Here is a 25,145-nt window from a genome sequence, read left to right on the forward strand (position 1 = left end):
TGTAGGGTGGGAGACCCGTACTTCACGGGGAGAGGCTCTCCAAATAGCCCCACCCCGTGTCAGACAAACAGCATCCATTGAACAGGGAGGCTGCCAGCCACAAACCGGCACATAGTGCACACTCATTATGGGACTGCACAGACACCAACCTATGCGATCTAGTGTGTGAATGCACTTACACAGCAACAATCACTCAACTACACACAACGAAGACTGCACAGCCTCTCTCCTGATTTCACAATCATATGCAATGCCAATTGCAACACTCACCCAATTGCGCACATACACATGTATACAGCTTGACAATTGCACAGACTCTCACCCTAACCCTAACCATTGCCCATAATCACACACAACAGCAATTGCAACACACACCCTCTATGTGTGGATGCACATTCTGCCACACCCCCTGCTCCCTTTCTCAAGTTCCAAGCCCACAGCAGCCTGTTCCCCTCAAGCCCCGCAGCAGGGGGTGCTGTAGGGAGCAGGGTGGGAACTCTGGCTGTACAGGGAGCTCCTAACTATTCCAGGGGGGAGGGATAGCTCAGTGGTTTGAGCATTGGCCTGCTAAACCCAGGGTTGTGAGCTCAATCCTTGAGGGGGGGTCACATAGGGATCTGGGCAAAATCAGTACTTGGTCCTGCTAGTGAAAGCAGGGGGCTGGGCTGGACTCGACTCGACTCAATGACCTTTCAGGGACCTTTCAGTTCTATGAGATAGGTATATCTCCCTTTAAAAGGACAGACAGGGGGTGGTTCCCATTCTCAGCTGGGCTGTGTGATTCCAGCAGGTGCAGTCTTGCCCCCATCCCCACCCTCCTGACTCTGACGCCAGCACCTGGCAGGGCTGACGCAAGCAGAGCGATTGCTCCATCCCCACTGCCATCTACCACAGATAGGGAAGGATAAAGGGATATTGCTCTTCCCTAGAGACCTCGTACCTCAGTTTCCCCCCTGCCAACCAGTCTTCAAATCTACTAGTCTCCTTTGTTTTGCTGACAATATCCCTGAGCTCGTGTCCTGCTTTGTGCTCAGACTCACCTGTCCCAGGGCTCTGATCCAAGCTGCAATGACTGGAAGGCCCCTGATACCTCCCATAACACTATGCAGCAGGGAGCCAGGGCTATTCCCAGCCCCCTGCCGATTACACAGGGGGTAACCCTAGAGGAACCTCAGCCCCCTGCCACCAGGGGCAATGGGTGGTCACCATTCCTCTTTCCAACCCCAATCCTTCCCAGGGGTTACCCGGCGCCAGCTGGAAACTGGGCCTGGGCTGCACCCACCTTTCTCCAGCCCAGGCCCAATTTCTCCCAGCTGGGATGTTCCCATCCCGACTAACTTCCCAGCTGCTTGTGCCTCCCTCCCCACTAGGTTTATTATGCCTCCCCCAACACCTGTGGCTGCTCTAGGGACCCCATATCCCCTCCCTGCCTCACTCTCCATATCCCCCAATCCCATTTATCAATTCACAGGTGGCTCTGATAGTAAGGGGGGCCATAACACTGCATGGGGGGGAAGTCCCCAGCTATCCCTTCTCTCCCACACACACTCCTATTAACCCCTTGGGGCCCTGTTGAGGGGGTAGGGGATCAGTCTGCCCCACCCCTGCCCCATCCTGGCACATTAATTTCCTTGTGGCTGCCAGGTTCTCTCTTTTATGCAGTGCCAGCCCCGCTGCAGGCGGGGAGTGGTGCCAGGGCTTGAGACACACTCTAGGCATCCTTGCACCCAGTGCCTTCTCAGCCTCACCCCATCACAGCCTTTTAACCAGTGTCAGCAGCACTTGGGGGCTGATCCCTGCCCTGCCCTGCTCCAGGGGGCAGTCCTGGGGCTCCCTGCCTGGCTAACCCCTGGACAGACCGGGATTGGGGGGAGGAAGGGAAGGGGGTGGGTTGGAATGAGGAGAGGGGGGGACATGCAGGGGGAATGAGGGAGAGTAGAGAGGTGATGTTTGGGGTGATTGGGGAAGCAGGAGAGGAAGGGAAGACATGGGAGAGGGGTGTGCGGGGTTGGGGGGGCAAGCTGTGGAGCAGGCACGGGAGTGGAAAGGGCATAGGGGATGAGAGAAAGGGTGGGGTGCTAAAGGATACTGGGGGGGACTAAGAGGGAAGGAGGGATACAGGGTTTCCTTGCTCCGTACAGCGAGCCTTTGGGCTCTCTTCCTGGCTGCTGGCCCAGGGCGGGGCGGAGGGGTCAGAGCTGCTCCCCCTGACTCCTTGCACGTACGGCCCCTGCCCGGCCCCTGCTCTCTGGCGCCACCCAGCGCCTCTCCGCTTGTAAAGCGGATTCACTTAATTTTTACATTTCTTGCCCATTGGTGGATACAGACCCCGCCCCCCGCAGCTGGGGAGAGGACCCAGGAGTCCTGGCCCCCTGCTTCTATCCATTAGACCTCCCTCCCAGCAGCCCGAGGAAGGGGAGGAGAGAAGCCCCACCAAATCCCTGGACTGACATCCCTCCCCCCGCACTCTGCCCAGCTGCAAGCGTACAGGGCTTCCTGCACGGCACAAGCTGAGCCCCCCGCCGAGATCGCTCCGCGCCTGCGCACTTCCTCCCCCCCGCGGTCCGAAGTTCGCGCTGCCCGGACTCTATTTCGCGCTGCCGGAGATGGAGTAGAGTGGAGCCGGAAGCGGAAGCACTGCTAGGGCCTGTCCCCGCTGTGGGGTGGGGGCCGGACCATAGAGCGAGCGCCACGTCGGGTGAGCGCCAGGTCCGACGCCACCGAATCAGCTCAGGGACAGTGTGACAGAGGAGCCGGACGCAACCGACTCAACCTGCCAGGGGGAGCGGGACGCGGCGTCTCGAGGTCAGGGGGGTTCCCCGCCGCTGCTCGCCATGCGGGTGCCCCGGCCGGGCCCCGGACTCCTGGGTCCCCTGCTGCTGCCGCTGCTGCTGGCCGGCGGGTGCGGGGCGCTCTCGTTCCAGCTGCCGGCGCAGACCCGCAAGTGCCTGAAAGAGGAGATGCACCGCGACGTCATGGTGACCGGGGAATATGAGGTGTCAGAGGCCGGGGCGCCGGGGGCCAGGACCGATCTCCGGGTGAGAGCCCCTAGGGATCCCCGCCGCACCCCCGAGCCCTCCCTCCGTGGTTAACGCTGGCTTCGGGGCCACCCCCGTGACCCCTCGGGTGCCCTGCCCCCTACGCTGTGCACCACCCCAGGACCGCCCCTTTGTTCTCCAAGGTCCGAGGCTTACCTCGGAGTTATGTGACGCCCTCCCCCAAGAAGGATATCAGGGACCCCCGTCTCCCCACTGGACACCCCATACTCCTGGGTGGAGGGGACACACTACACCCCTATCCTCTTGGGGAACAAGATCATCGTAGGCATTGGGAGCCTGGTCCGGGGAGATGGGTAGTACTGTGGGATCACAGTCTGTCCCCACCCCCACCCCAGGTGACAGACTCCTCCGGCCACCTGCTCTACTCCAAGGAAGACGCCAAGAAGGGCAAATTCGCCTTCACCACAGACGACTATGAGATCTACGAGATCTGCTTCGAGAGCCACGCCCAGTCGGGTATGAGGTCTCACTCCTGGTGCAGGGATTCTGCATCCTGGGGGGCATTCCTCCCACCCCACAGCTCCCTGCCACCCTCATTTGGGGTCTCCTGCACTCAACACGGCCAGGAAACGTGTGATCATGAGGGAGGTCTAGTGGTTAGCATTGAGGAGGGTGCTGGGGGCCAGGATTCCTGGGGTCTATTCCTGGCTGTGGGAGGGGAGTGGTATCTAGTGACTACAGCAAGACAGGCTGAGAACCAGGATTCTAGGGTTCTATCCCTGACTGGAAGGGAAGTGGGGTCATGCACCAGCTCTTCCCTCCCCTGTGACAGTTATAACTTTTCTTTCATCCCTCCCTCCCCAGTGGGTTTCCGAGTTCCTGACCAGCTGATCACCCTCAATGTCAAACATGGGGTGGAGGCCCGGAACTATGAAGACGTGAGTAACACCCCCTTTGAGTCCCCCACCCCCTGCAGCTGCCCCTCTGTCCTGTGCCTGATGGGGAAGGTGGGGTACCAGCAAACTCAGCCCAAGGACAGATTTGACAACATCCACCCAACTGGGCATGTATCCCCAGCTCTGCTAAAGCCTGAGGGCCAGAATTCTGACGGGTCCCTGTATAAACAGCCCCCTGTGCCCCAGCCTAGAGGCGTCCGCATCTCAGCATGGTGCGAGGGATCCCTGTATAAACAGCCCCTGTGCCCAGTCCAGGATGGCCGTGTCTCAGCACCGGACAAGAGATCCCTGTATAGACAGCCCTTATGCCTTACCCCAGAGGTGGCTACGTCTCAGTGCGGGGTGGAATTGTGCATCTCATTCCCACTGTCCCCACCCCCAGATTGCCAAGGCAGAGAAGCTGAAGCCCCTGGAGGTAGATCTACGACGTCTCGAGGACCTTTCTGAATCCATCGTCAAGGACTTTGCCTACATGAAGCAGCGGGAGGAGGAAATGAGGGACACAAATGGTGAGGAGGCACCCCATGTACCCACTAGACCCCACTCTCCTCCCAGGGCTGGGGACAGAACACAGGAGGAGGGGACCGGGAGCCAGGACGCCTGGGTTCTCGCCTGTGAATTGGCTGGAAGCCACTTGTGATGATGCTTTGGGGTCCCCTGTTCACCCCATGTCTCTCTCCGCAGAGTCCACCAGCACCCGCGTGCTCTACTTCAGCATCTTCTCCATGCTGTGTCTGGTGGGCCTGGCCACCTGGCAAGTCTGTTACCTGCGCCGCTTCTTCAAGGCCAAGAAGCTTATCGAGTGAGCAGCCCCTTGGGTGTGTCTGCCTCTCTCACAGGCCCCCCTGCGCCGGGCTCCTTTCCTGATGGCCCTAGAATCCACATCCAGCCTCTCTCAGCTCTAGTGGGAAGCGGCGCCTGCACTGGACATCTCTGCCCATCAGGAATGGATTCTGGTGGGAAGAGGGGGTTCTGGCCCCCCAATAGGGATCCAACTACCCCCACGTTTAAGGATCCTGTAGTTAACAGAGGATCCGGTAGTGACGGCACCATGATCGGGAGGGATTGGGTTGTAATTATTTTAAAATAAATAGTTAATTGGGATGCTGGCTTGTGATGGCATTTTGTGAGGAAAGGGGGGGGGGGAATCTTCCACCTCACCCCTGATTCCATTGGGAGCCCCGTCCTATCATGTCCCTGGGATTGCTCTGGAGAAAACTGTATCCCCTCTACGCACTGCTTGCTGGGATGTGGCATGACAGATGCGTTCTGTCCCTGGCTCGGAGAGGGGTGCAGCTACCGGATTAGAACATGGTGGGGGCAGGGGGGCAAGTTGTATGGGCCTGTGGGGCCCGTGCTCCACCAATATGAGAGCACGGGGGCCCAGCTCCACCAAAGTTCAGGGCCGGGTCTCTCCCCTGGCCCTGCCGGCTGCCTCCCCTGGAGCATCCCCCCTAGCCCTGTCTGCCGCCCCTGGGCAATTTAAAAGGGCCAGGGCCCCTGCTGCCACCACCGGCAGCACAATGGGGCTAAGGCGGCTTCCTGCCCACCCGCTCCGCTTCCGGAAGCGGACGGCACATCCCTGCGGCCCCTGGGGACGTGTCTCTGTACGCTGCCTCGGCCCTGAGCTGTGGCCAATGGGAGCTGCAGGGGCAGTGCCTGCGAGCAGCAGCATGTGGAGACCCCTCTAGCCCCCCACCTAGGAACTGCTGCCAGAGGGGGGCATGGGTCGCTTTTGGGAGCTGCCCGAGGTAAGCGCTGCACCCCTCACCCTCTCCCACACCCCAACCCCCTTCCCCAGCCCAGAGCCTGAACCTAAACTCCCTCCCAGAGCCTTAGGCGGTGGGGGTGAGGTGGGGCCTGCGGGACTTGGACCCGCTCTGGGCACTACCAAAAATTATACAAACCTGTTGCCCCTGGGTGGGGGAGGAAGTGCTGGGCGTCAGGTCTGCTGGTTCTACTCCTGGCTCTGCCATGGCTCTGGACTCCAAGGTTCCTTTTAACACCCCCTCCCCCACACACCTAAAGTCTCCACCCTGTCTAACAGTGTTGATGGGAAGTGTTCCTTATCCTCCCTCCCCCGATGTTGGCTGGCTCCAAATCACCCATTGTTGGGGGTAAACTGCCTGGAACTCTTCTTGCTGTCTTTGTGTCTTTTTTTAAACCCTCCCTCCCCCAAACTCCTGCTCCTCTCCTGTCCATCTGTCTGGAGGGAAGTGATGTGGCTCAAGCGGACCCGCTGTGGCCACTGTGTGTGTGCTGCAGGTTTGAGTGCTGCTCTCAGGGAATGGATCTACTTACCTCAGGTTCACATGCAGCTCCCATTACCGTTGTAGCTGGCCGAGCGTGCAAGGTCCTTGCTCTCTACAGGACAGCATTTCTCGGTCTGAATGCCGTGGCCGGGCAGCTCCACAATGTTGGGGAACGTTCTAGGCATCGGTGGGCTTTTTTTCCCACCTTCCTCTGAAACATCAGGGATTGGCCACAGCTGGAGACAGGACACCAGACGGGTTGGGCTGGCCTCTGAGGTGGTTCAGTGATTCCTCTCTAGCTACAAGGCTGGGAGTCTTGTTCACATCTCAGGGTCCAGCTGATGGCCAGATTTGGGGTCAGGAAGGAATCTCCCTGGTCAGTGATTGGCAGGGACCTTGGTGGTTTTCTCCTTCCTGTGCAGCACGGGGTGCAGGTCAGCTGCTGGGATCACCTGGGCATGGCTCACCTCAGCGATTCCCTGCCAGCGCAGGAGTCTTGGGCATCCAGGACCCCTCAGTTTCTTCTGTTCTCTATCTGGGGCACGCAACAAGTTAATCTCCTGAGGACTGAAATGGTTTAGTCTAACCAAGGTCCTGGGGCTCAATACAGAGAACTGGGTGTGATTTAATGGTTTATAATAGCTAGGAGGCTCAGGGTAGAAATATAGGACTGGCATGGACCTCACGCAGTCAAAGTTCAGCCCCCGTGCTGAGGACGGTCCAAGTAAACCTAGACAATGTCTGACATATGTTTTGTCCAGTCTGTTCTTAAAAACCTCCAGTGACAGGAATTCTGCAACCTCCTTTGGAAGCCTGTCCCAGAGCTTAACTATCCTCTAGTATTTGTCCTAAATCTCCCTTGCTGCAGATTAAGCCCATTACTTCTTGTCCTGCCTTCAGTGGACATGGAGAACAATTGATCATCAACCTCTTTGTGCCAGCCCTTAACATATTGGACTATCAGGACCCCCTCAATCTTTTCTCACACCTAAACATGCCCAGTTTTTATTAACCTTTCCTTATAGATCAGGATTTCTAAACCTTTTATCATTTTTGTTGTTCTCTTCTGGACTCCCACCAATTTCTCCACATCTTTCTTAAAGTGCGGTGCCCAGAACTGGACACACTACTCCAGCTGAGGCCTCCCCAGTGGTGAGTAAAGTGGGACAGTTGCCTTCTGTGTCTTACATATGACACTCCAGTTAATACACCCCACAATTATATGAGCCTGTCTTTGCAACTGCATCATATTATTGACTCATTCAATTTGTGATCCCCTATGGCCCCCAGATCCTTTTCAGCAGTACTAGTGCCTAGCCATTTTATAGTTGCACATTTGATTTGTTTTCCTGCCTGAGAGCAGTACTTTGGACTTGTCTTTATAGAATGTCATCTTGTTAATTTCAGATCAGTTCCAAATTATGTTGACAAATTGAAGAATTCTCATCTTGCCCTCCAAAGTACTTGCAACCACCCAGCTTGGTGTCGTCTGCAATCCAAGTAACTGATGAAAATATTGAATAGTGATGGACCCAGGACTGACCCCTGTGGGATCTCCCTATATACAACCTGCAGTTTGACAGTGAACCATTGGTAACTACTTGAGTACGGTCTTTCAACCAGTTGTAGTCTAGAAGAAATTACTATAAAATGGGCGCACAATTCCCTAGTTTGCTTATGGGACTGTGTCAAAAGCATTACTAAAATCAAGATATTACATCATCTACTTCCCTCCAACTCCACTAGGCCAGTAACCCTATCAAAGAAGGAAATTAGATAGTACCTATCTTTAAAAAGGAGAACAATGTTTTCCCATCTCCAGTCTTCTTGGACCTCCCCTTTCCTCCATGAGTTCTCAAAGATAATTGGTAATGGTTCTGAGGTTGTTTCAGCTAGTTCCTTAAGTACCCTAGGGTGAATTTCATCAGGCCCTGCCAACCTGTTCTTTCTTTATTGTGGCTTGCATTCCTTCCCCCTTTTTGTAAATATTAATTGTGTTGAGTATTTGGTCACCGTTAAGCTTTTTCGTGAAGACTAAAGCAAAATAGGCATTAAACACCTCAGCCTTCCTGATAGCGTCAGTTACTGGCTCTCCTTACCTGCTAAGTGGACAGCCTAGACGTTCCTTCATCTTTCTCATGCTCCTAATTTATTTAAGGAACCTCTTCTTATTGCCTTTTATGTCCCTTTCCAGCTGTAACTCATTTTGTGCCTTTGCCTTTCTGAATTTGTCTTTACACGTTTGTGCTGTTTGTTGTACTCCACCTTAGCCATTTGTCTGTTTCTGCTTTTTGTAGAATTCCTTTTTGATTTTTCAGGTGATGTAAAGAACTCCTGAAGGAGCCACAGTGGCCTTTTACTATTGTCTATCTTTCCTTTGCACTGGGATAGTCTGCTGTTGTGCCTTTAATATTGCGTCCTTGAGAAACTGCCACATCTCCTGAACTCTTATCCCATAGATTTTCTTCCCACAGGACCTTATCTCGGAGTTTGTTAAAGTCTGCTTTGGTGAAGTCCATGTTCTTTATTTTGCTGCTCTCACCTCTTCCTTTCCTTAGAGGTATGAACTCATTTCCTGATAACTTTAACCCAAACTGCCTTCCACTTCTAGGCTTGCTACCACTTCCTGCCTGTTGGTGTGACTCAAGTCTACAATGGCTGTCCTCCTGGTTACTTCCTCCTCTTTCTCAAACCAAAGCTGTCTAGATGATCTGATGGACCCTTCTGAACTCTTCAGAAATGGACCCAGCTGTGAAATTGACCCTGAGCTGGTCTCTTGCTCAAAGCAGAACAGCAGGTCTAATTCCAGCCATCAGCTTGGGGGGGGGGGACGGACCCTTCCCCCACTGGCATCCAGCCCCACGGGCAGGATCAGGGTCTTGGAGTGATGAGCAGTGACTGGCAGCATGGGAGAGTAGTGGGGGCTTACGCTGTATCCCCACTTGTCACAGAGCCACAACACTGACTTGTACTAAAACGGGTAATTTTATCAGGGTTTTATTATTTTTCTTCCCCTGATACACTGTTCAAATGCAACCCCTCCCAAAGCCATGCAGGGAGCTCTGTATTACAGCCCCCAGGGGCTGGTAAGAGCTGAGATTGTGCCTCTTGCGGTAGGGAGGATTTGGGGGCACCTGCTGGATTGTGGGGCTCTGTGGGGGCAGGGAGGGGATGGACACCTTAGGTTCCAGAGAGTCATCTTGCTCCACTGCACCCCCAAGGGATGGTGCTGCCACAGCTTGGAGGAGCATTGTGGGGGTGCACCCTGCTGGTATAGGAGAGAGAGTGACTTAAGTCAGTGCAGCAGCTGCCCCCCGGGAAGATCCCCATAGCAATGATGGTGATGTCCAAGCTGAGGCTCTAGAGGGGGGTGTAGGAGCAGGTGCTATCTGGCTGGACCAGAGGCAGTTCCAGCCCTGCGTTGTGCAGGAAGGCAAAGAGCAGCGGGGTCTCACGCGCCTGGCAGCCAGGGCCCTGCAAGGTGGAGAACCGAGGGCTAGTAACATGGTGGGTTCTCCCCAACTAATTCACCACTACGACGTGCAGTGAGTGGCCTGGAGGCAGGGCAACCACACAGGGATCGTATCAGTACTGGTCACCCTCCCACTCTCCTGAGGGATCAAGCTACAATTGGGGCCTCACCTCTGGCTGCGATCAGGCTGGTACCAGATCTTGCCCTCCAGGGATCAGACAGTACTGCCCCACACCCTGCAGCAATCAAGATATTTCTCCCCACCCCCCATGTGACAGGGTGGCAGCTGGGAAGCATCAGGAAGGGTGGTGCTTCCCCACCTGCTCTGTGACTATCGGTCACAGGTTGGGGGGCCCAGGAACTCAGTGAAGGCGAAGGATTTGGGGTGGAGCACCCAGCTCTGCCAGGTGAGATGTGGGGGCATAGAGGGAAGGCTGTGAGGGTGGTTCTCAGACATAGAGGAATGGACTGGGGCTTTTGGTCTCTGCAGAGGGATCTTCAGGAATCAGGGGGCCTATAGGGGTCAGCAGGACTAGGAGGGAGAGGAGTAGGGACTGGAGGGATGGTCTCCCTGGGGAGTGCCTTTGGACTTCAGGGGGTGATAGGAATGGGGGGGACCAGATGTCTGGGGTCTGCAGAGGGAACGTTGGGGGAAGTTATAGACAAGTGCACTCTCAAGACATTCAGGGAGGCTAGGAGCAAACCTAGGAATTCTGGTGTGTCGTTCCCCCAGAACCACTAGATACCACTCCTGGGAATCAAACGCAGGAGTCCTGACTCGCAGCCCCCTGCTCTAACCACTACACCCCACTCCCCTCCCAGAGCCAAGATAGCACCCAGGAGTCCTGGCCCATCCTTGGCTTTTGGGGGAAGGATCCAGTGGATTAACCCGGTAGTGAGATCGGGGAGCAGCCCTGCTGGTGGATCAGCAGCATCTGATTGGAAGATATAGCTGCAGACACACAAATGGGATCACCTGATTGGTTACCATGGGATGGGCGAGCAGCAGCCAATGAGAGGGGAGTGTCACTCATTCCAGTGCTGCCCCCCCCCGAAGGGGGTGGAGCGGGGCAGAAGGAGGGCAAGGGAAGGACGGGGGTACAAAGAGGGAAGCAGTGGGTCCCTGGGAGGTGTACAGGGGAGGGGGGAATCAATGTGAGGGTAGGTGGTTGGGGGGGCTCTGTGGGGTGCAAGGGGGGAGGGTATCATTCCAGTGCTGCCCCCAGGGGGGAGGGACTTGAGGGTGGGGCTGTAGGGTGTGTTCCAGGTGAGAGGGGAGCAGCGGGTGTCACTCACTCAGATGCTACCCACAGGGGATGCTGGGAGCCATGTGCTGGCCTCAGCCCAGGCCACCTGCAGCTGCCCCCCCTCGGGCCTTGGGATCTCAGGGGCTCAGTCCAGTCACAGCAGCCAGAGCAGTGTGGCCCCCGCCTGGGCGAGGGCCTGCTCCCTGCAGCTGGAGGGAGACGACACAACAACGTAACACAATCTCCTGCACTACAACACTGCCACCCAACTGCACGTGACACCACACAACACAACACTGCTACACAACCCCTAAACAACAAAGCACTGCTACACAACTCTGCATACCACAACCACGACAACACCAGAACCTACCACAGCACTACTACACAACATAAACAATCCTATGCAACACACCATGGGTACACCACAGTGCAACATAACTACACACCACAACCACCACACAGTCCTGCTACACGACTACACACCACAACACTATTATACAACATAACACAATATACAACACTCCTGGGCCCAATCCCGACCCACAGCCCCCTGCTCTCCCAGCCCCGGGCCCAATCCCGACCCACAGCCCCCTGCTCTCCCAGTCCCGGGCCCAATCCTGACCCACAGCCCCCTGCTCTCCCAGCCCCGGGCCCAATCCTGACCCACAGCCCTCTGCTCTCCCAGCCCTGGGCTCCCCACTCACTGGTGAATCAGGCACCATGTTTCCTGAAGTGACGGAGATTTCAGACCTTTCACACTAATGATCCCTCTGCCTTCCCACACAGTCCCTGGGTCTGGGACCCTTAGAACACAACAACTGTTCAACTAAATGAGCCCAACTGGGGGGCAGGAGGAGAGATTGGGAGCCTGGGGTCCTGGGGATAAATGGAGTATAAAGCTGAGGAGTTGTTGGGGTGGGAGCTGTGGGGTGGGATGTATGGGCAGTCGCAGTCAGGGGGAGCCCAGGGCTGAGCTAGCAGGGGGCTGCTTGTGTCAGGATGAAGCACAGAGCCCTGTGGTGCTGGGTACAATGAGCTGGGGGTGGGGCCCTGCAGGGCTGAAATCTGTCAGGTGATTAGCTGCTTGGAAGCTCAGTGCCTGCACCTGTTCAAGGCCGTGAAGGGCGGGGGACTGGGTGGGATGGACTCAATGATGTCTCTGATCAGGTCCTGCCTCACTAGCTAGACAGGCCACAGGGTGGGGATTCAGTAGGGGGCATAAGAACATAACATAAGAATGGCTGTACTGTGTCAGACCAAGATCCATCCAGCCCAGTATCCTGTCTGCCGATAGTGGCCAAGAGGGGCACTCTCCCCTCACACTCAGTGCTGGCCCCAATGCCCTAGTGACACTGGCCCCCTTAGCAGACCAGACTTAAAATGGAGCCATGGAGATCTCCCGCTGGTCCCCCCAGGGAGAGGCGCCTTGTTCACAGGTGGTGTAGGGAGCAGATCTGGGGGCACACAGGTTCCAAGACCTGCCCAGCTGCCCCACCCCTAGTGCCCCATAGGGAATGGGCACAGACAGGCCTCACCCGTAGGGATGTTACACAAGACCAAACCTTCAGGCACGGGGGCTTGGCTGAGCCCTTGCATGGAGGGAATCACCCCTATGGGAGAGCGCTACAAAGAGAGGTGCATTATGGGCAACTGGCATGGGTGGCTGTTGGGCAGTGGGGCAGCAGAGAGGCAGAGTATTGGGATGGGCCCGTGGGTCTGATCGGAGAGGGAAGGGAATACCAAGCTGGAAAGGACCATAGGTCTGGTCTGGGGGGAGGGGGAGACATACCAGGTTCCTTATCTTAGGTTCCTCAGCACTCCCCTGCCTTCCCCTTTGCCCCATTCCAGCCCCAGAAACCCCGACGGCTGGCTGTCACCTGCGCAGGATGTAGATGCTCCCATCCCGGCAGGCCACCGTGACCCGGTACTCCACATCGAACTGCCCCATCACGTCCAGGAAGGCTGGCACGCTCGGCAACGTCATCTGCGACGGCAAATGGAGAGCAGGGGCAGCCCCACAGCCATGGGAACGAGCTATATATGAGCAGGGGTCCCTTGCCCGGTGCTGAGATGCAGCCTCTTCTGGGGTGGGATGCGGGGACTGTTTATATATGGACCCCCTTACCCGGCACCCCACTCACCTTGGCCAGGATAGTGAAGGCCTCAGGGTCCAGGATGAGGACATCGGCGCTTTCCATCCCAATCACCAGGCAGCTGACCGCGTCCTCATCCGCCATGTTCTTCTTCAGCATGCTCATGCAGGTGATGACAGTCTGGACAGGGAGATGGGCATGAGTGCTCCCCAGTCCCCATCTCTACCCAGGGAGGGCAGTGCCAGTCTCCCCAGGGGCATGCTGGGAAGTAAGGGTACCTGGATGGCCCTGCTGAGACCCACAAGACATTGGTGGGGAACTGGCAATGCTAGAATACCCCCTTTCTCTAACCCCCACTCCACCGAGTCCCCTACTCTGGGAGGGTCCACTGGGGAGTTTTCCCCAGACCCAGGGCAGGGCAGGGACCCACCTGGCGCTTGATCGGTTGTCCCTTATGTAGGTTCACAAAATTCTCCATCTCTGGTACATCTTGGGCCAGGAACCTGTAGGTGGGGGAGACAGAGAAGGGGATTGTGGGATAGTGACACAGCCTGCTCTGGCCCACAGTGTCCCCCCCTACCCCTTAGAACAGGAGCTCTGCTGCTGAGAGCCTTCCAAGCTTTGGGAAAACGTCCCCCCCACCCCCCAGCCTATGCTCCCCACACCACCCGCCTCCCCCACTGCCCAGATCCCTTCCTGATCCCCACCCCCCCAGCTTGTACTCCCCACACCACCTGCCTCCCCCACTGCCAAGATCCCTCCCCGATCCCCACCCCCCTGGCTTGTGCTCCCCACACCACCTGCCTCCCACACTGCTGAGATCCCTCCCCAATCCCCATCCCCAACCCCGGGCCCTATCCTGACCCACAGCCCCCTGCTCTCCCAGCCCTGGGCTCCCCACTCACTGGTGAATCAGGCACCATGTTTCCTGAAGTGACGGAGATTTCAGACCTTTCACACTAATGATTCCTTTGCCTTCCCACACAGGCCCTGGGTCTGGGACCCTTAAAACACAGCAACTGTTCAACTAAATGAGCCCAAGCCAGGGGCAGGAGGAGGGACCGGGATTCTGGGGATAAATGGGGTCCAAAGCTGAGGAGTTGTCGGGGGGGGGGGGCTGCAAGTCAGGATAGAGGGGCAGTGGCAGAGTCAGGGGGAGCCCAGAGCTGGGCTAGCAGGGGGCTGCTTCTGTCAGGATGAAGCACAGAGCCCTGTGGTGCTGGGTACAATGAGCTGGGGGGGGCCTGCAGTGCTGAAATCTGTCAGGTGATTAGCTGTTTGCGAGCTCAGCGCCTGCACCTGTTCAAGGCCTGGGGGTGGGGGGAACTGGGTGGGGTGGATTCAGCCATGTCTCTGAACAGGGCCTGCCTCGCTAGCTAGACAGGCCGCAGGGTGGGGATTCAGTAGGGGGCACTCGCCCCTCACAATCAGTGCTGGCCCCAATGGCCTAGTGCAGCCCTAGGGGGTGCTGTGCTGTGGGGGGTTCAGTAGGGGGCATATGTGCCTCACTTCTCCAGTGCAGTGTTACCTGGAGGTCACGGCTGATCCTTTTCCCTGGACTCAGGGTGCGGACCCAGGCATCCGGGCCGAATTCCAGCATGGCCAGGCCGGCCCCAGACAGAGATTCACTGTGCTGTGGCTTCCATAAGCATCTTTGCTCCCGAGGTCCCTGAATTCTGGGGGACTCTTACCTCCCATGGGGGGAGGGTGGTCACCAGGGGATGGTGCCTCCCGGTAAATGTAGTAGAGCAGATGTGCGATGGGAATGGACGGAACAATGCCCCATTGTCCCCAAATCTGCCCCCCTCCGCGGTACGGACCCTGAGGGCACAGGAGCAGGTTTGAGGCTGCTTGGACGTCTGAAGCCCAACCCCCACACCTTGGATTCCCTCCCCCCACACACACACACACATCTGCTCCCCCACCCCCGGATCTCACACCTACAGCTCCTCTGCTCTGTGGTTTCCACCAGTCTTCTGCCTACCCCTGCCCATATAACCCCCCAGGATGCCTGGGCAGGCACTGAGCAGCTACTGCCATGGGGCCTGGAGTCCTGAGTCCCTGCCTCCTGCTGCTGTGGGCCTGGGCCTGGGCCCTCCCAGCTGGCTCTGTCCTGCCCCCTGAACTCAGCAAGGTAAGGGATGGAGGATGCACCTGGAGGGAGCAGTTTTGGGTGGAGTGGGCCTGAAAGCCAGAGAAGGACAGAGAAGACACTGAGTGTCCGTGCCAAGAGCCGCTGGCTACTGTGCTGAGACCCAGCATTTGGTGCATGTGTGGAGAATCCAGGGACGGGGATTGGAGCCAGCACCCGAGAGAGGGGAAGGTCCTGTAGCCATTCCCCACCACTGTAGGCCAGTCTGTGCCTCACGCTCCTTGCACACTCCCCTATGCTCCACGTGCTCCCACACACACCAACGCCCACCCACCCAGACAGGCATGTCCCCCCATCCACCCCAGACAGCAGTGAACTCCACCCTACACCCCAAAGCAGGGATAGCCGGGGGCTGGGGTAGGGGTAGCAGGGGGCTGTGGGTGGGGATTGGGGGGCACTAGCAGAGGTGTGGGTAGCCGGGGGCTGGGAGTGGGGATTGAGGCAGGGGCACTGGCTGCTGGGATGCCCCTTCGCTCCCCACCATCCTGCCCGTTTGTCCATTTCAGGCTGAAGTGACTCGAATGTTCAAGGATTTTATGATTCAGTTCAACAGAACCTACAGGAGCCCCGCAGGTGAGGGACAGGACGGGGGAGGGGCTGTTGTTGTGGGGGGCAGGCGGCTCTTCCTGGGGGCTGTTACCAAGGGGAGAACGTGGGGGGCAGCAGGGGGACGGATGGGGCTGAGGCGGGCTGGTCTGTCCACCCCCGATCCCCTTCTCCACGCCTCTGTGACCAGCCACCTCTGAGCCCAGACTGCCTGCGGCTGGTGCAAGCTTCCTTCCCTGGGCCCCGCCTGCTCCCCTCCCCCCAGGGCCGGGGAGGAGTGCGGGGGGGCTCCGCTGCTGTCTCGCTCTTTCTGTCAGGCTGGTTTCACACCCAGCCCCCTGGGGCTCGGCTCTGTAGCTGGCAGCGGAAAGAGGCGCTGGGAAGGTTGGAAATCTCCGCCCGATTTGTCCTGGGGGACCGGGGGGGGGGGGCAGGGTGTCCGATGCCACTGGCTGGGGGTGTCATTCCCCTCAGTGCCCGTGACCCCCCCCCATCCCCCTCCAGAGCAGCGCAGACGCTTCGGGATCTTCACGCAGAGCCTGCTCGCGGCGCGGCGGCTGCAGGAGACGGAGCTGGGCACGGGGCAGTACGGGGTGACCCGCTTCAGCGACTGGACAGGTGGGGAGCGACCCCTGATGCCGCATCCCTCTCCCCTACAGCTCTGCACCCCTCCCTTCCCCTTCGCCCACCGCTCTGCACCCCTGCCATGCACCCCATTTCCTGCCCTGACCGCTCTGCACCCCACTTCCCCCGGCCCCACCGCTCTGCACCTGTCTCATGCACCTTCTCCCTTCCCCACCCCCACTGCTCTTCACCCCCCTTTTCCTGACCCCAACCGCTCTACCCCCCCCCTCTGCACTCCCTCCCTTCCCGGCCCCCACCACTCTCCATTCCCCTTCCCCACCCTGCACCCATCCCATGCACCTTCCCCGCCCCCACCGCTCTGCACCCCTCCCGTGCACCTTCTCCCTTCCCCTGTCCCCACTGCTCTGCACCCCTTTTGCCTGCCCCGCACTGCTCTGCCCCCCTCACTCCCCCTTCCAGCACCCCCTCAGCGCCATCTCCCTCCATCTCCCCAGATGAGGAGTTCCGGGGGATGTTCCGGAGCCCCCCGCCCCACACCATGCGCCAGGCCCCCCAGCTCCTGAGGAAGAAGCCACCTCCATCCTGTGATTGGAGGAAGGCGGGGGCCGTGACTGCCGTGAAGGACCAGGTAGTTGTGGGAGGGGTAGGTTGGGACCCCGCCCCCAAACAGGGAGTTAGATGGGGCAGGACAGGGGGAGCCATGGGGGGCTCAGTAATGACAAAATCATTCCACCCCCTCCCCCCTCCCCACTGCTAACCCCAGCCGGCGCCCCCTCCCTTAGCTGGGGCATTGGGGTCAGCGCTGAGGCTGGGGAGAGCACCCCCTCCTGCCCTGCAGCACAGCGCCCCCAGCACCACGCTGGGCCTCACCCCTCTCTCCTCAGGGCGATAAGTGCAGCTCCTGCTGGGCCTTCGCTGCCGTTGCCAACATCGAGTCCCTCTGGAACATCCACTTCCACCAGCCCCGGAACCTCTCGGTGCAAGGTAGGGGCTGTGGGGAGCCCCACCCCCTCAACTGGAACAGGGTTGGGCACCCCAGCACTGCCCCGCTGTGTGCAGCAGCCCCCCAGGCCGGGGTGAATGGGGGGCAGAGAGAAGGGGGTGCCTGGGACTGTTCTAAGCTCTGTGCCCTTCCCAGCCATGGGGGGTGGGGGGGGGGAAAGAGAGAGAGAGTAAAGTACCCACTTCACTTCCTGTCCCAAACTGGGAGCTTGTAACCCTTGATGGGCCTGGGAGCAGGCTGGGTGCGTGGGGTATACAGGGACCATGTCTCCATGCATGGGGTTCACATATTTTCACCCCGTTAGCACTCACTGGGGTGGGGGGACAGCCCCACCACAGACTTGCCTCCTGGTAAGTTAGGATCCCATCACCGACCTCCCCTGCCCCCCAGTCTACTATCAGCTGAGCCCTGCCTGTGGAACTCTCCCCCACCAGATGTTAAAGCAGGGGGTGGTAGGTGCTGAGTCTCTCCATGCAGGGGTGGGTTGATCACCCCACTGGGAGCCACTGTGGGACATCCTGCCAGTCGAATGAGCCAGTGCCCACTGGGGTCTTTCCTGGTCAGTGTGTGCCACCCAGCAGGAGCAGGATCCCAGGCTCTGACTGGGGTGAGAGGGAGCTGGTTTGGTGCTCACCCACTACTTCCCTTGCAGAGGTGTTGGACTGCAGCTGGTGCGGAGCGGGGTGTGAAGGGGGCTACGTGTGGGACGCCTTCACTACGGTGCTACACAAGCGTATGTAGGCACTGGAGGGACGTGGGGTCCTTTGCCCTGCAGACAACAAACCCCACACAGCCCCCAGGACTGTCCCCTGTTCACCCCTCACAACTGTTTACTGTGAGGATACTTTAGTGCATGGAGACTCACTCAGACTGGTGCCTCCCCTCATGCCAGGCACTGTAGAGACCCCAACCCAGATTGGGGCCCTGTCACCACAGGTGCTGCACAGACCCCTTGACTGAGATTGGGGCCCCCAGCCCAGTCTGCAGCCCCCATCACCGGACGCTGCGCAGTCCCTGACTGAGATTGGGGCCCCCATCACGCCAGGTGCTGCATGGACCCTGACCCAGACTGGGAGCAATCTTCCCAATACTGTATACAGAAGGGAGACCCCTCCTCAGTCCTAGACACTGCTCTGGCCACACTCTTTGTGACAGGCTGAATTTGGGGGAAGGGGGTTTACTGTGACCCTTGAGTCCAGAACAGGGGAAGGATGGAGCAGGGAATGAGGCACTCTGGGCCCATCCCAGACCTTTCACATACACTCCCTCCCAGGTGGTCTGACCAGCGAGGATGCCTACCCCTACACAGGGAGAAAGGAGACATGCCACAACCTCAATGTGCCGGCTGCCTACATCCAGGGCTTCCAGACCCTACCTGGAGATGAAGTGGGTGAGGCCTGGGGGGGAAAGGGGTTGGGGTGGGGCCAGCACTGGGGCCAGGAGGGAGTGGGCCATCTAGGGTTGAGTTCTGGGGGCAAAGGGAGCAAGTGAGGGAAGTAGAACAGGATTAGGAGGTGACAAAGAGGGCTGGGGAGGGGAGAGGGGGGAAGCAGGGCCAGGTTGGGGGCAGAACTGATCAAGACCTGGTCAGTTTCCAGGCAGCTGTGCATGGGCAGGAGGGTGCATGGGGTGATATGTGTCAAACCAACAAGGGGCTGGTTAGTTTCATGCTTCCCCCTGGGGGAGCTCTGAGCAGCAGAGGGGGAATGTGAGGGGTGCAGAGGGCCCAGAGGACACAGGGAGGGGCAAGGGCCAATGTAGCCAGTGTGTGGGGACAGCAGCAGCCTGGTAGGGCCATGCCTAGGTCAGGGATGTTTGTTCCTGGGTCCTCCTCACCCCGTACATTTGGGTTTTCTCTTGTAGAAATAGCTGCACACGTCGCAAGCAAGGGCCCAATCACAGTTACTCTGAACTCAGCTGTCATGAAGGTACGTGCCACCCAATTAGCAACGCAGGAGAAGCCCTCTGGCTACTCAGCCCATCCCATGGTGACCCGCCCACTAAGGCCCCCCACCACCACCACCACTACTCACTTTCGGCTCATTTTTGTGCCTCGTCAGAATTATCAAAATGGCATCTCCCAGCCCTCGGTGATGAGCTGCAGTCCAGACCACGTGGATCATGTTGTCCTGCTGGTTGGCTACGGGGGGGATGGGCAGTGCAAGGGTTTGGATTGGGGTGAGATGGGGTTAAATGAACTGTGGGCTTGGCAGGGGGCTCAGCTGTCAGAAGCACTAAGACCACTGTGTCTTTCTCTTCACCAATTCATTGCAGTGATGGATAGGCGATACTGGATCATCAAGAACTCCTGGGGGAAAGGCTGGGGAGAGAAGGTGAGTGGGGAGTGTATGGGGCTGCCCCGAGGGCAGTGCTGTCTGTGGGGCTGTGGGCTGGTTTTGTCTGAAGGAGGCTGTGCTGTGGGATCCTACAGAGATGGCCTCTGGGTGGGGTGCAGGGACTGTTTATACAGGGAGCCCCTGCCTAACGTGAAGACACGGCCCCCACTGGGGTGAGGTGTGGGCTTTTATTATCCACTCCCTGTCCAGGTTCAGACCCCTTTCCAGTTTGACACAAAGGCAGAGTGAGGGTTTGTCTACACTTAAACTGCTACCACAACACAGCTGCTCCGCCACCTCCACCATGGCAGGGGTTCTCCTGTCACTGAAGTTCATCCACCTCCTTGAGAGGCAGGAGCTGAGCTGACAGAAGAATTCTTCCATCCACCTAGCGCAGGCTACTGCGGGGGCAGGGCCACACTGCTACGTCTCTTGGGGTGTGTGGATTTTTACACCCCCGAGAGACAGAGCTATGTCAATGTCAGTTGCTGGTGTAGAGCAGCCCTGGGTGAGGAAAGACTGTCCAGTACCATCTGTCCCTAACCACATGTCCCCTCGGCAGGGCTATTACTGTCTCCATCGGGGCAGTAATGCCTGCGGCATCACCACGTTCCCTGTAACAGCCACCGTCCACCGCGTTGGGGCTCCGGGACATAACGTCCACTGCCCCCCCGAAGGGGGTGCTGCTGCTGCAGAGAGCCTGCTGACTGCCTGCCAAGACCCCTGCTACCACCAAGACAGAACTAACTGGGGCCATGGGCCTTCCCTGGGTGATGGGGGGAAATGAATTTGATACTCAGAGTGCTCTAGCTCCATCCCCACAGGTACCCAGAGCTGGGCTCGGCCCTTCCAGCAACACTGCCTCCATGCGAATGCTCCTTCCCTTTGCTGCAGCAGCGAAAGGGGCCCGTGAAACTGCCATTAAACTGCTTGTATGTGCCGTGTGTGTTTTGATTGGGGGGAGGTTGTTTAATTGTTAACCTGAGTGTACCCCCCCAACTCCCCCCGCGCTGTGCTCTCCACACACCAGCACCCTTGGTACAGCAACAGTGCTGGCTTTATTGAGATGCTACGATCACAGCTAAGGGGGTTTCCAGGTGCTGCCCCCAGGGCCATGATGGGGGAGAAACACCCCTTTCCCCAGCAGCTCTGGATACCAAACCAGGCATAACACACACACCCCCCCCCGACGTAAGGAGCTGGCCTGATCCCAGACAACGCAGCTGGGTCTGCACCCCAGGCTGGGGACGGCAGCCCTGACACCCCCCTCTACATGGTCCCAAGTCAGCAGCGTGCACCCTGGGGGCAGCTGTTGGTTCACTGCACAGCAGGGGGCCTCGGCTCCCAGTCCTGGCTCTGATCCAGTGAGGGCTCCTATGGGATCTACTGCAGCTCTGGTCTCTATCGCCCCCCAGAGGCGTTTCAGGCAGCTGCCAGGCCCTCTCTCACTGGCATGTTGATATGGGCAGTCAGCAAGGGCATGCTTTGGCCCTCCTGCAATACAGACACCTGCTGAGATGCAGCCACCTCTGGGGTGGGGTACAGGGACTCTTTATACACAGATCCCTCCCTTGGCACTGAGATGCAGCCTCCTCTGGGTCCTACCCCCCACCCCAGGAGGGAGGTGGGAGCATTTTAAAGGGTCAGGCAACTCTCTGGGGTGGGGTGTCCCTGTACAAACCTTGATGATGTCCGAGATCCCCTTGTCGCTCAGACACTCCACAAAGTTTTCAATGGGGTAGTTCAGTCCCAGGACCAGCATGGGGGCCTGTAGGGAGACAAAGCTGAGTCAGTCAGAGTGCAGGGGCCTGTAGGGGTGGTCAGAGGTGTTGGGGGGTGAGGGTACCTTGAAGAAGGCTCTCTTCATGGCATAGAGGCTCTGGTCGTAGAAGAAGCTCACCAGCGGTTGATGGAGGGGCGCCCAGCTGACGTGTTCTGAATGTGGAGGGTCAGTTTGGAGGTGGGGCTGATGCCCTGGACCTGGGGATGGGGGGGCGGGGTAAATCCTGAGCACAGGTTCAGTGCAAAGGAGAGAGGAGTCCTTGATCCCACAGCCAATCCAGCCAGCCTGGGGTTGGGGTGGGGGGGAGGGGTTCTCCATCACAGGAGCCACAAGAAGGGACCCCTGGAAATCTAAAGAGATGATTGAATCCCAAATCTCACCCCCACCGTTCCGGAGTTCAGCTCAGATCTGCTCACTGAGCTAGAGCCACATCCCCTCTGGATTGGAAGCCCCCAAGCGCTGGAGAGTTCCCTGCCCCCCCGTTGTCTGAAGGGCAAATCCCTCTCCCTGTTAAACACTGGCTGTGGCTGACGGTGGCTCCTGGCTCTTGCTCAGACTTTGTCTGCGACCTTCATGAACCCCCTGCTCCCACAAATCCCCCCACTATGCAGAGAGACCGGGACAAGCCCCCTCAGGACCTTCTCTCAGAGGAACTCTTCCACTAGGGCTCCCTGAGGCCCAGGGTTTCCATTGTTTGCGTGGCTCCTCGCTGACCCCTCCCCTGAAATACCAACGGAAGGTCCCGCCCCCAAAATACTGCCAATGACCGGGGCGGCCGAAGATCCAGCCGCTGGCGTCGCTGCCCCTCCCCAAATCTTAGTGCCCTGGGCGACCGCCTAGGTCACCTAATGGGTTGTGCCGGCCCTGCACCAGAGACAGACACTGAACATGCAACACAGACTTTGTTGCGGCACTATAACCATGGTATTTTATAATTCTTCAGCTAGTACCAGATCTCCTGACGTTTTAGTTCAGAGCCTGAAAGGTAAAAGCTTAGAAACAAATTAGCACAGTGCTCCCACCATGGCAGACCCTGCTCGGTTTCTGCCACAGTGTGTCTGGTACTTGGCGCTGCACAAATGCTCATTAAGTGGTGCATTTCTTGTGGGTATAATTTTTCCTTTTTCCCAGTAAAAGGGCATTAACACTTCACCTAGAAACTTTTCCCCATTTTAAAATCCCCAGCCACTTTGTCATGGCCTCGAGATCTGAGGCAGAAACAGGCACTGTGGTTACTGTGTCACTCTCACCACCCTCCCTCGTGGTGGTGACTGTTCTCTTTGTTACTGCTGCAATGGCATTTTGGCTCCGGGGAGGAGGAATCGACCCAAATATCCCCTTCCCAACCTCCAGGGGAGTCCCCAAAAGTCTGCCCCTTATGGGGTCTCAAATGTCCCTTCTCCTGAAGTTACTGCTGCAATTTGTTTATTTGCAAATCCCCAATTTTTGTTCCAGTTGTTTAATGGGTGATTTACAATGGTTATGGTCAGCGGGGGCTCTCCCCTGTTCTAAAGTTAATTTTTTGACCATTCCCTGTAATACCTGATTTTCTTTTTCAATTTTCTCCTTCTCTTTTGTGTGGTCCTGTAGGATTTGAGAGTGCTGCTTTAACTCTCTGTACCCATCCTTAAGGACATCTAGCTGGGTTTGGGTACTAATGGACATACATTTCCATTTCTCTGCTTCTGCAGCAGAGGCTTGTAAATCTTGGTGCAGTTTCTTGTTTTCATTTTTACATTCAACCAATTGAAGGAATACCTCATTACAGGTTTTCCATAGAAGCCAAACTGCAGCTGCTTCCTTTTTCATTTGAGTTGAGGGTTTATATATCAATATGTACCGAGCCAATTTATCTTCTAGGTCTGAAATTGTATGGACATCAGGCAACACTTGATCAGACCAAGGGCTGTGTCCGAATTTTTGCAAGATTTGTTCAAAAGGGGTAACATCTTTTACAAATGCCAATTTCTCAGTCTCCTCGCTGGGAGCCTTCTTAAAAGACAGTTTGTGTTTAAACATTTTCTAGTATATCCAACCTCCTATTGGGACTAAAATAGCAATGCTTATCTCTTTACTCTTATTTACCAATACTTCTTTTCCTGGAGTGAGAAAGCTACTTCTCCTCTCTTTACCCAGCTTTCTACCACCGGGGATGTGCACACCTTAATGATCAATCACTTCTTAATACTTTTCAAGGTTTGTGATCACTTTTCCATACTTCTCAATACTTTTCCATTACTTATTATCAAAGTTTGTTTCATTACTTAATAAATGCTTGTGGTACCTTTCCCAATTCTCCACCAAAATGTTGTACTTAAAGTACTGCACAGGAGCTTTTCAGGGGGAAAAAGGCAAAACACCACATTTATTAGTAATACATGTTTTAATTAACACTGTATCATATGTATTTTACATATATAACATTACACGCATGCACACACACACACACACACAAGCACACTCCGTCTTGTTCTTGTTACCAGTTAGTTGCTCCCCTTAACTTCACTGGCCAGGTGAGTTAGATGCGGGAGGGGGCGGAGACGGGCTTCTGCCGATCCGGATCAATGCTCCCATGTTGACAAGATGAGACCCAGGGTCCTCTGCAAGCCACCTCACATTTATAGCAGCTTCCCTCACATGCAAATCTGTACCAGATTCAAAATCTGTGTCTGTATCCATTGGTCCTTTGTGCTGCTTCCTTCTGGGTGTTGTCCCAATGCTGCAAAGAGGGTGTTTCCAAAAGAAGGTGCTTGCTTCTAACCCTCGAGGCCTTCAGTATGTCTGCTTTTCTTTAGTGAGCTCACTTGACACATTTTATTGTCCTTGGGTCTGGCTCCCAGCCCCTCTCCAAGAGTTGCAGCTGTTTGGAGGTGCTACCTTCCATGCCTTGCTCATTCACACCTCATTCATTCAAGAGGGCAATTGATTAAGGGAGTTGGGGGGGGGGGGGGGGAGAGAAGAGATCTTATTCTACTAGCAAAAAGACAGGTTTCAGAGTAGCAGCCGTGTTAGTCTGTATCCGCAAAAAGAACAGGAGTACTTGTGGCACCTTAGAGACTAATAAATTTGTTAGTCTCTAAGGTGCCACAAGTACTCCTGTTCTCCTAGCAAAAAGACATTTTCCTTCTACTTTAACTATCCTTAGGGGCTATACCATTATACCAAGTGTGACAAAGTTCCTCCTCTATCTTGGTGGGTCCTGGGCTTCCTGACCACCCTCCGGATGTTGATTCTGGAGTTCTTTTGGTCAGGACAGCACTGGGTCTCTGCGGGGGTTCTCCATCTACCCCTGGAGGAGGGAGAGCAGGGCCTGAAGTGTCTGCACGCTCAGGTCCACGTCTTCCGCCTCCAGGCCCTGCAGAGGCTCCTTTATGGTGCAGGTAGTCCGGCATGGAGCGTATTGGCGCACGCCTTCCTGCGCCGCTTCCGAGGGCTCCGATATGACCGGCAGCTCCTTTGTCTCCACCCGAGAGGTCTTCCGCGAGGCCTCTCCGAGCTGCCGGTCTTCTACCAGGACCTCCTCCCGACCTGGAAACTGTTTTCAGTGACCAGGTCCGTGGCGGCCACCGTGGGGGCAGATCTCCTCGCGGAGCCCCTGCTACACAACCCCCAGCTTCGTGTGCAGGTGGCGGAGTCCCCCATGGTGCGCCAGAGGTTGGTCCTGGCAGAAGTCACCAAAGTCGGAGACCTCCTGGACTACGACCGGGGAGACTGGCTG

The 25,145-nt window shown here is 57.0% G+C and overlaps 3 protein-coding genes across 4 annotated transcripts; 2 read left to right on the forward strand and 1 right to left on the reverse strand.

Annotated features, from left to right (window-relative positions):
• Positions 1-2,671: 2,671 nt before the first annotated feature.
• Positions 2,672-7,648, forward strand: LOC135880963 (transmembrane emp24 domain-containing protein 10-like). Of its 2 annotated transcripts, XR_010561531.1 has the most exons (7): positions 2,672-3,038; positions 3,395-3,515; positions 3,864-3,937; positions 4,338-4,464; positions 4,640-4,773; positions 7,311-7,359; positions 7,615-7,648. XR_010561531.1 is itself a non-coding variant. In XM_065407407.1 (5 exons), the coding sequence occupies exons 1-5, from the start codon at positions 2,835-2,837 to the stop codon at positions 4,759-4,761; spliced, it is 648 nt and encodes a 215-aa protein (XP_065263479.1). In that variant the 5' UTR covers positions 2,672-2,834; the 3' UTR covers positions 4,762-5,060. The 2 variants fall into 2 exon arrangements, 1 of the variants encoding a protein (XP_065263479.1); XM_065407407.1 differs by lacking the exons at positions 7,311-7,359; positions 7,615-7,648 and having other exon boundaries at positions 4,640-5,060.
• A 5,154-nt stretch (positions 7,649-12,802) lies between these two features.
• Positions 12,803-15,062, reverse strand: LOC135881588 (Bardet-Biedl syndrome 1 protein homolog). Its single transcript, XM_065408245.1, has 4 exons — positions 15,007-15,062; positions 13,453-13,525; positions 13,071-13,202; positions 12,803-12,913 (listed from the first exon to the last, which is right to left on the reverse strand). The coding sequence occupies exons 1-4, from the start codon at positions 15,060-15,062 to the stop codon at positions 12,803-12,805; spliced, it is 372 nt and encodes a 123-aa protein (XP_065264317.1).
• Positions 15,061-20,431, forward strand: LOC135881589 (cathepsin W-like). The gene is made up of 11 exons (XM_065408246.1): positions 15,061-15,156; positions 15,681-15,747; positions 16,225-16,338; positions 16,800-16,933; positions 17,190-17,289; positions 17,961-18,041; positions 18,582-18,698; positions 19,172-19,236; positions 19,369-19,474; positions 19,583-19,641; positions 20,207-20,431. The coding sequence occupies exons 1-11, from the start codon at positions 15,061-15,063 to the stop codon at positions 20,429-20,431; spliced, it is 1,164 nt and encodes a 387-aa protein (XP_065264318.1).
• Positions 20,432-25,145: the final 4,714 nt, after the last annotated feature.

The sequence above is a fragment of the Emys orbicularis genome, chromosome 7 (assembly GCF_028017835.1).
Source record: "Emys orbicularis isolate rEmyOrb1 chromosome 7, rEmyOrb1.hap1, whole genome shotgun sequence".
Lineage (NCBI taxonomy): Eukaryota > Metazoa > Chordata > Testudines > Emydidae > Emys > Emys orbicularis.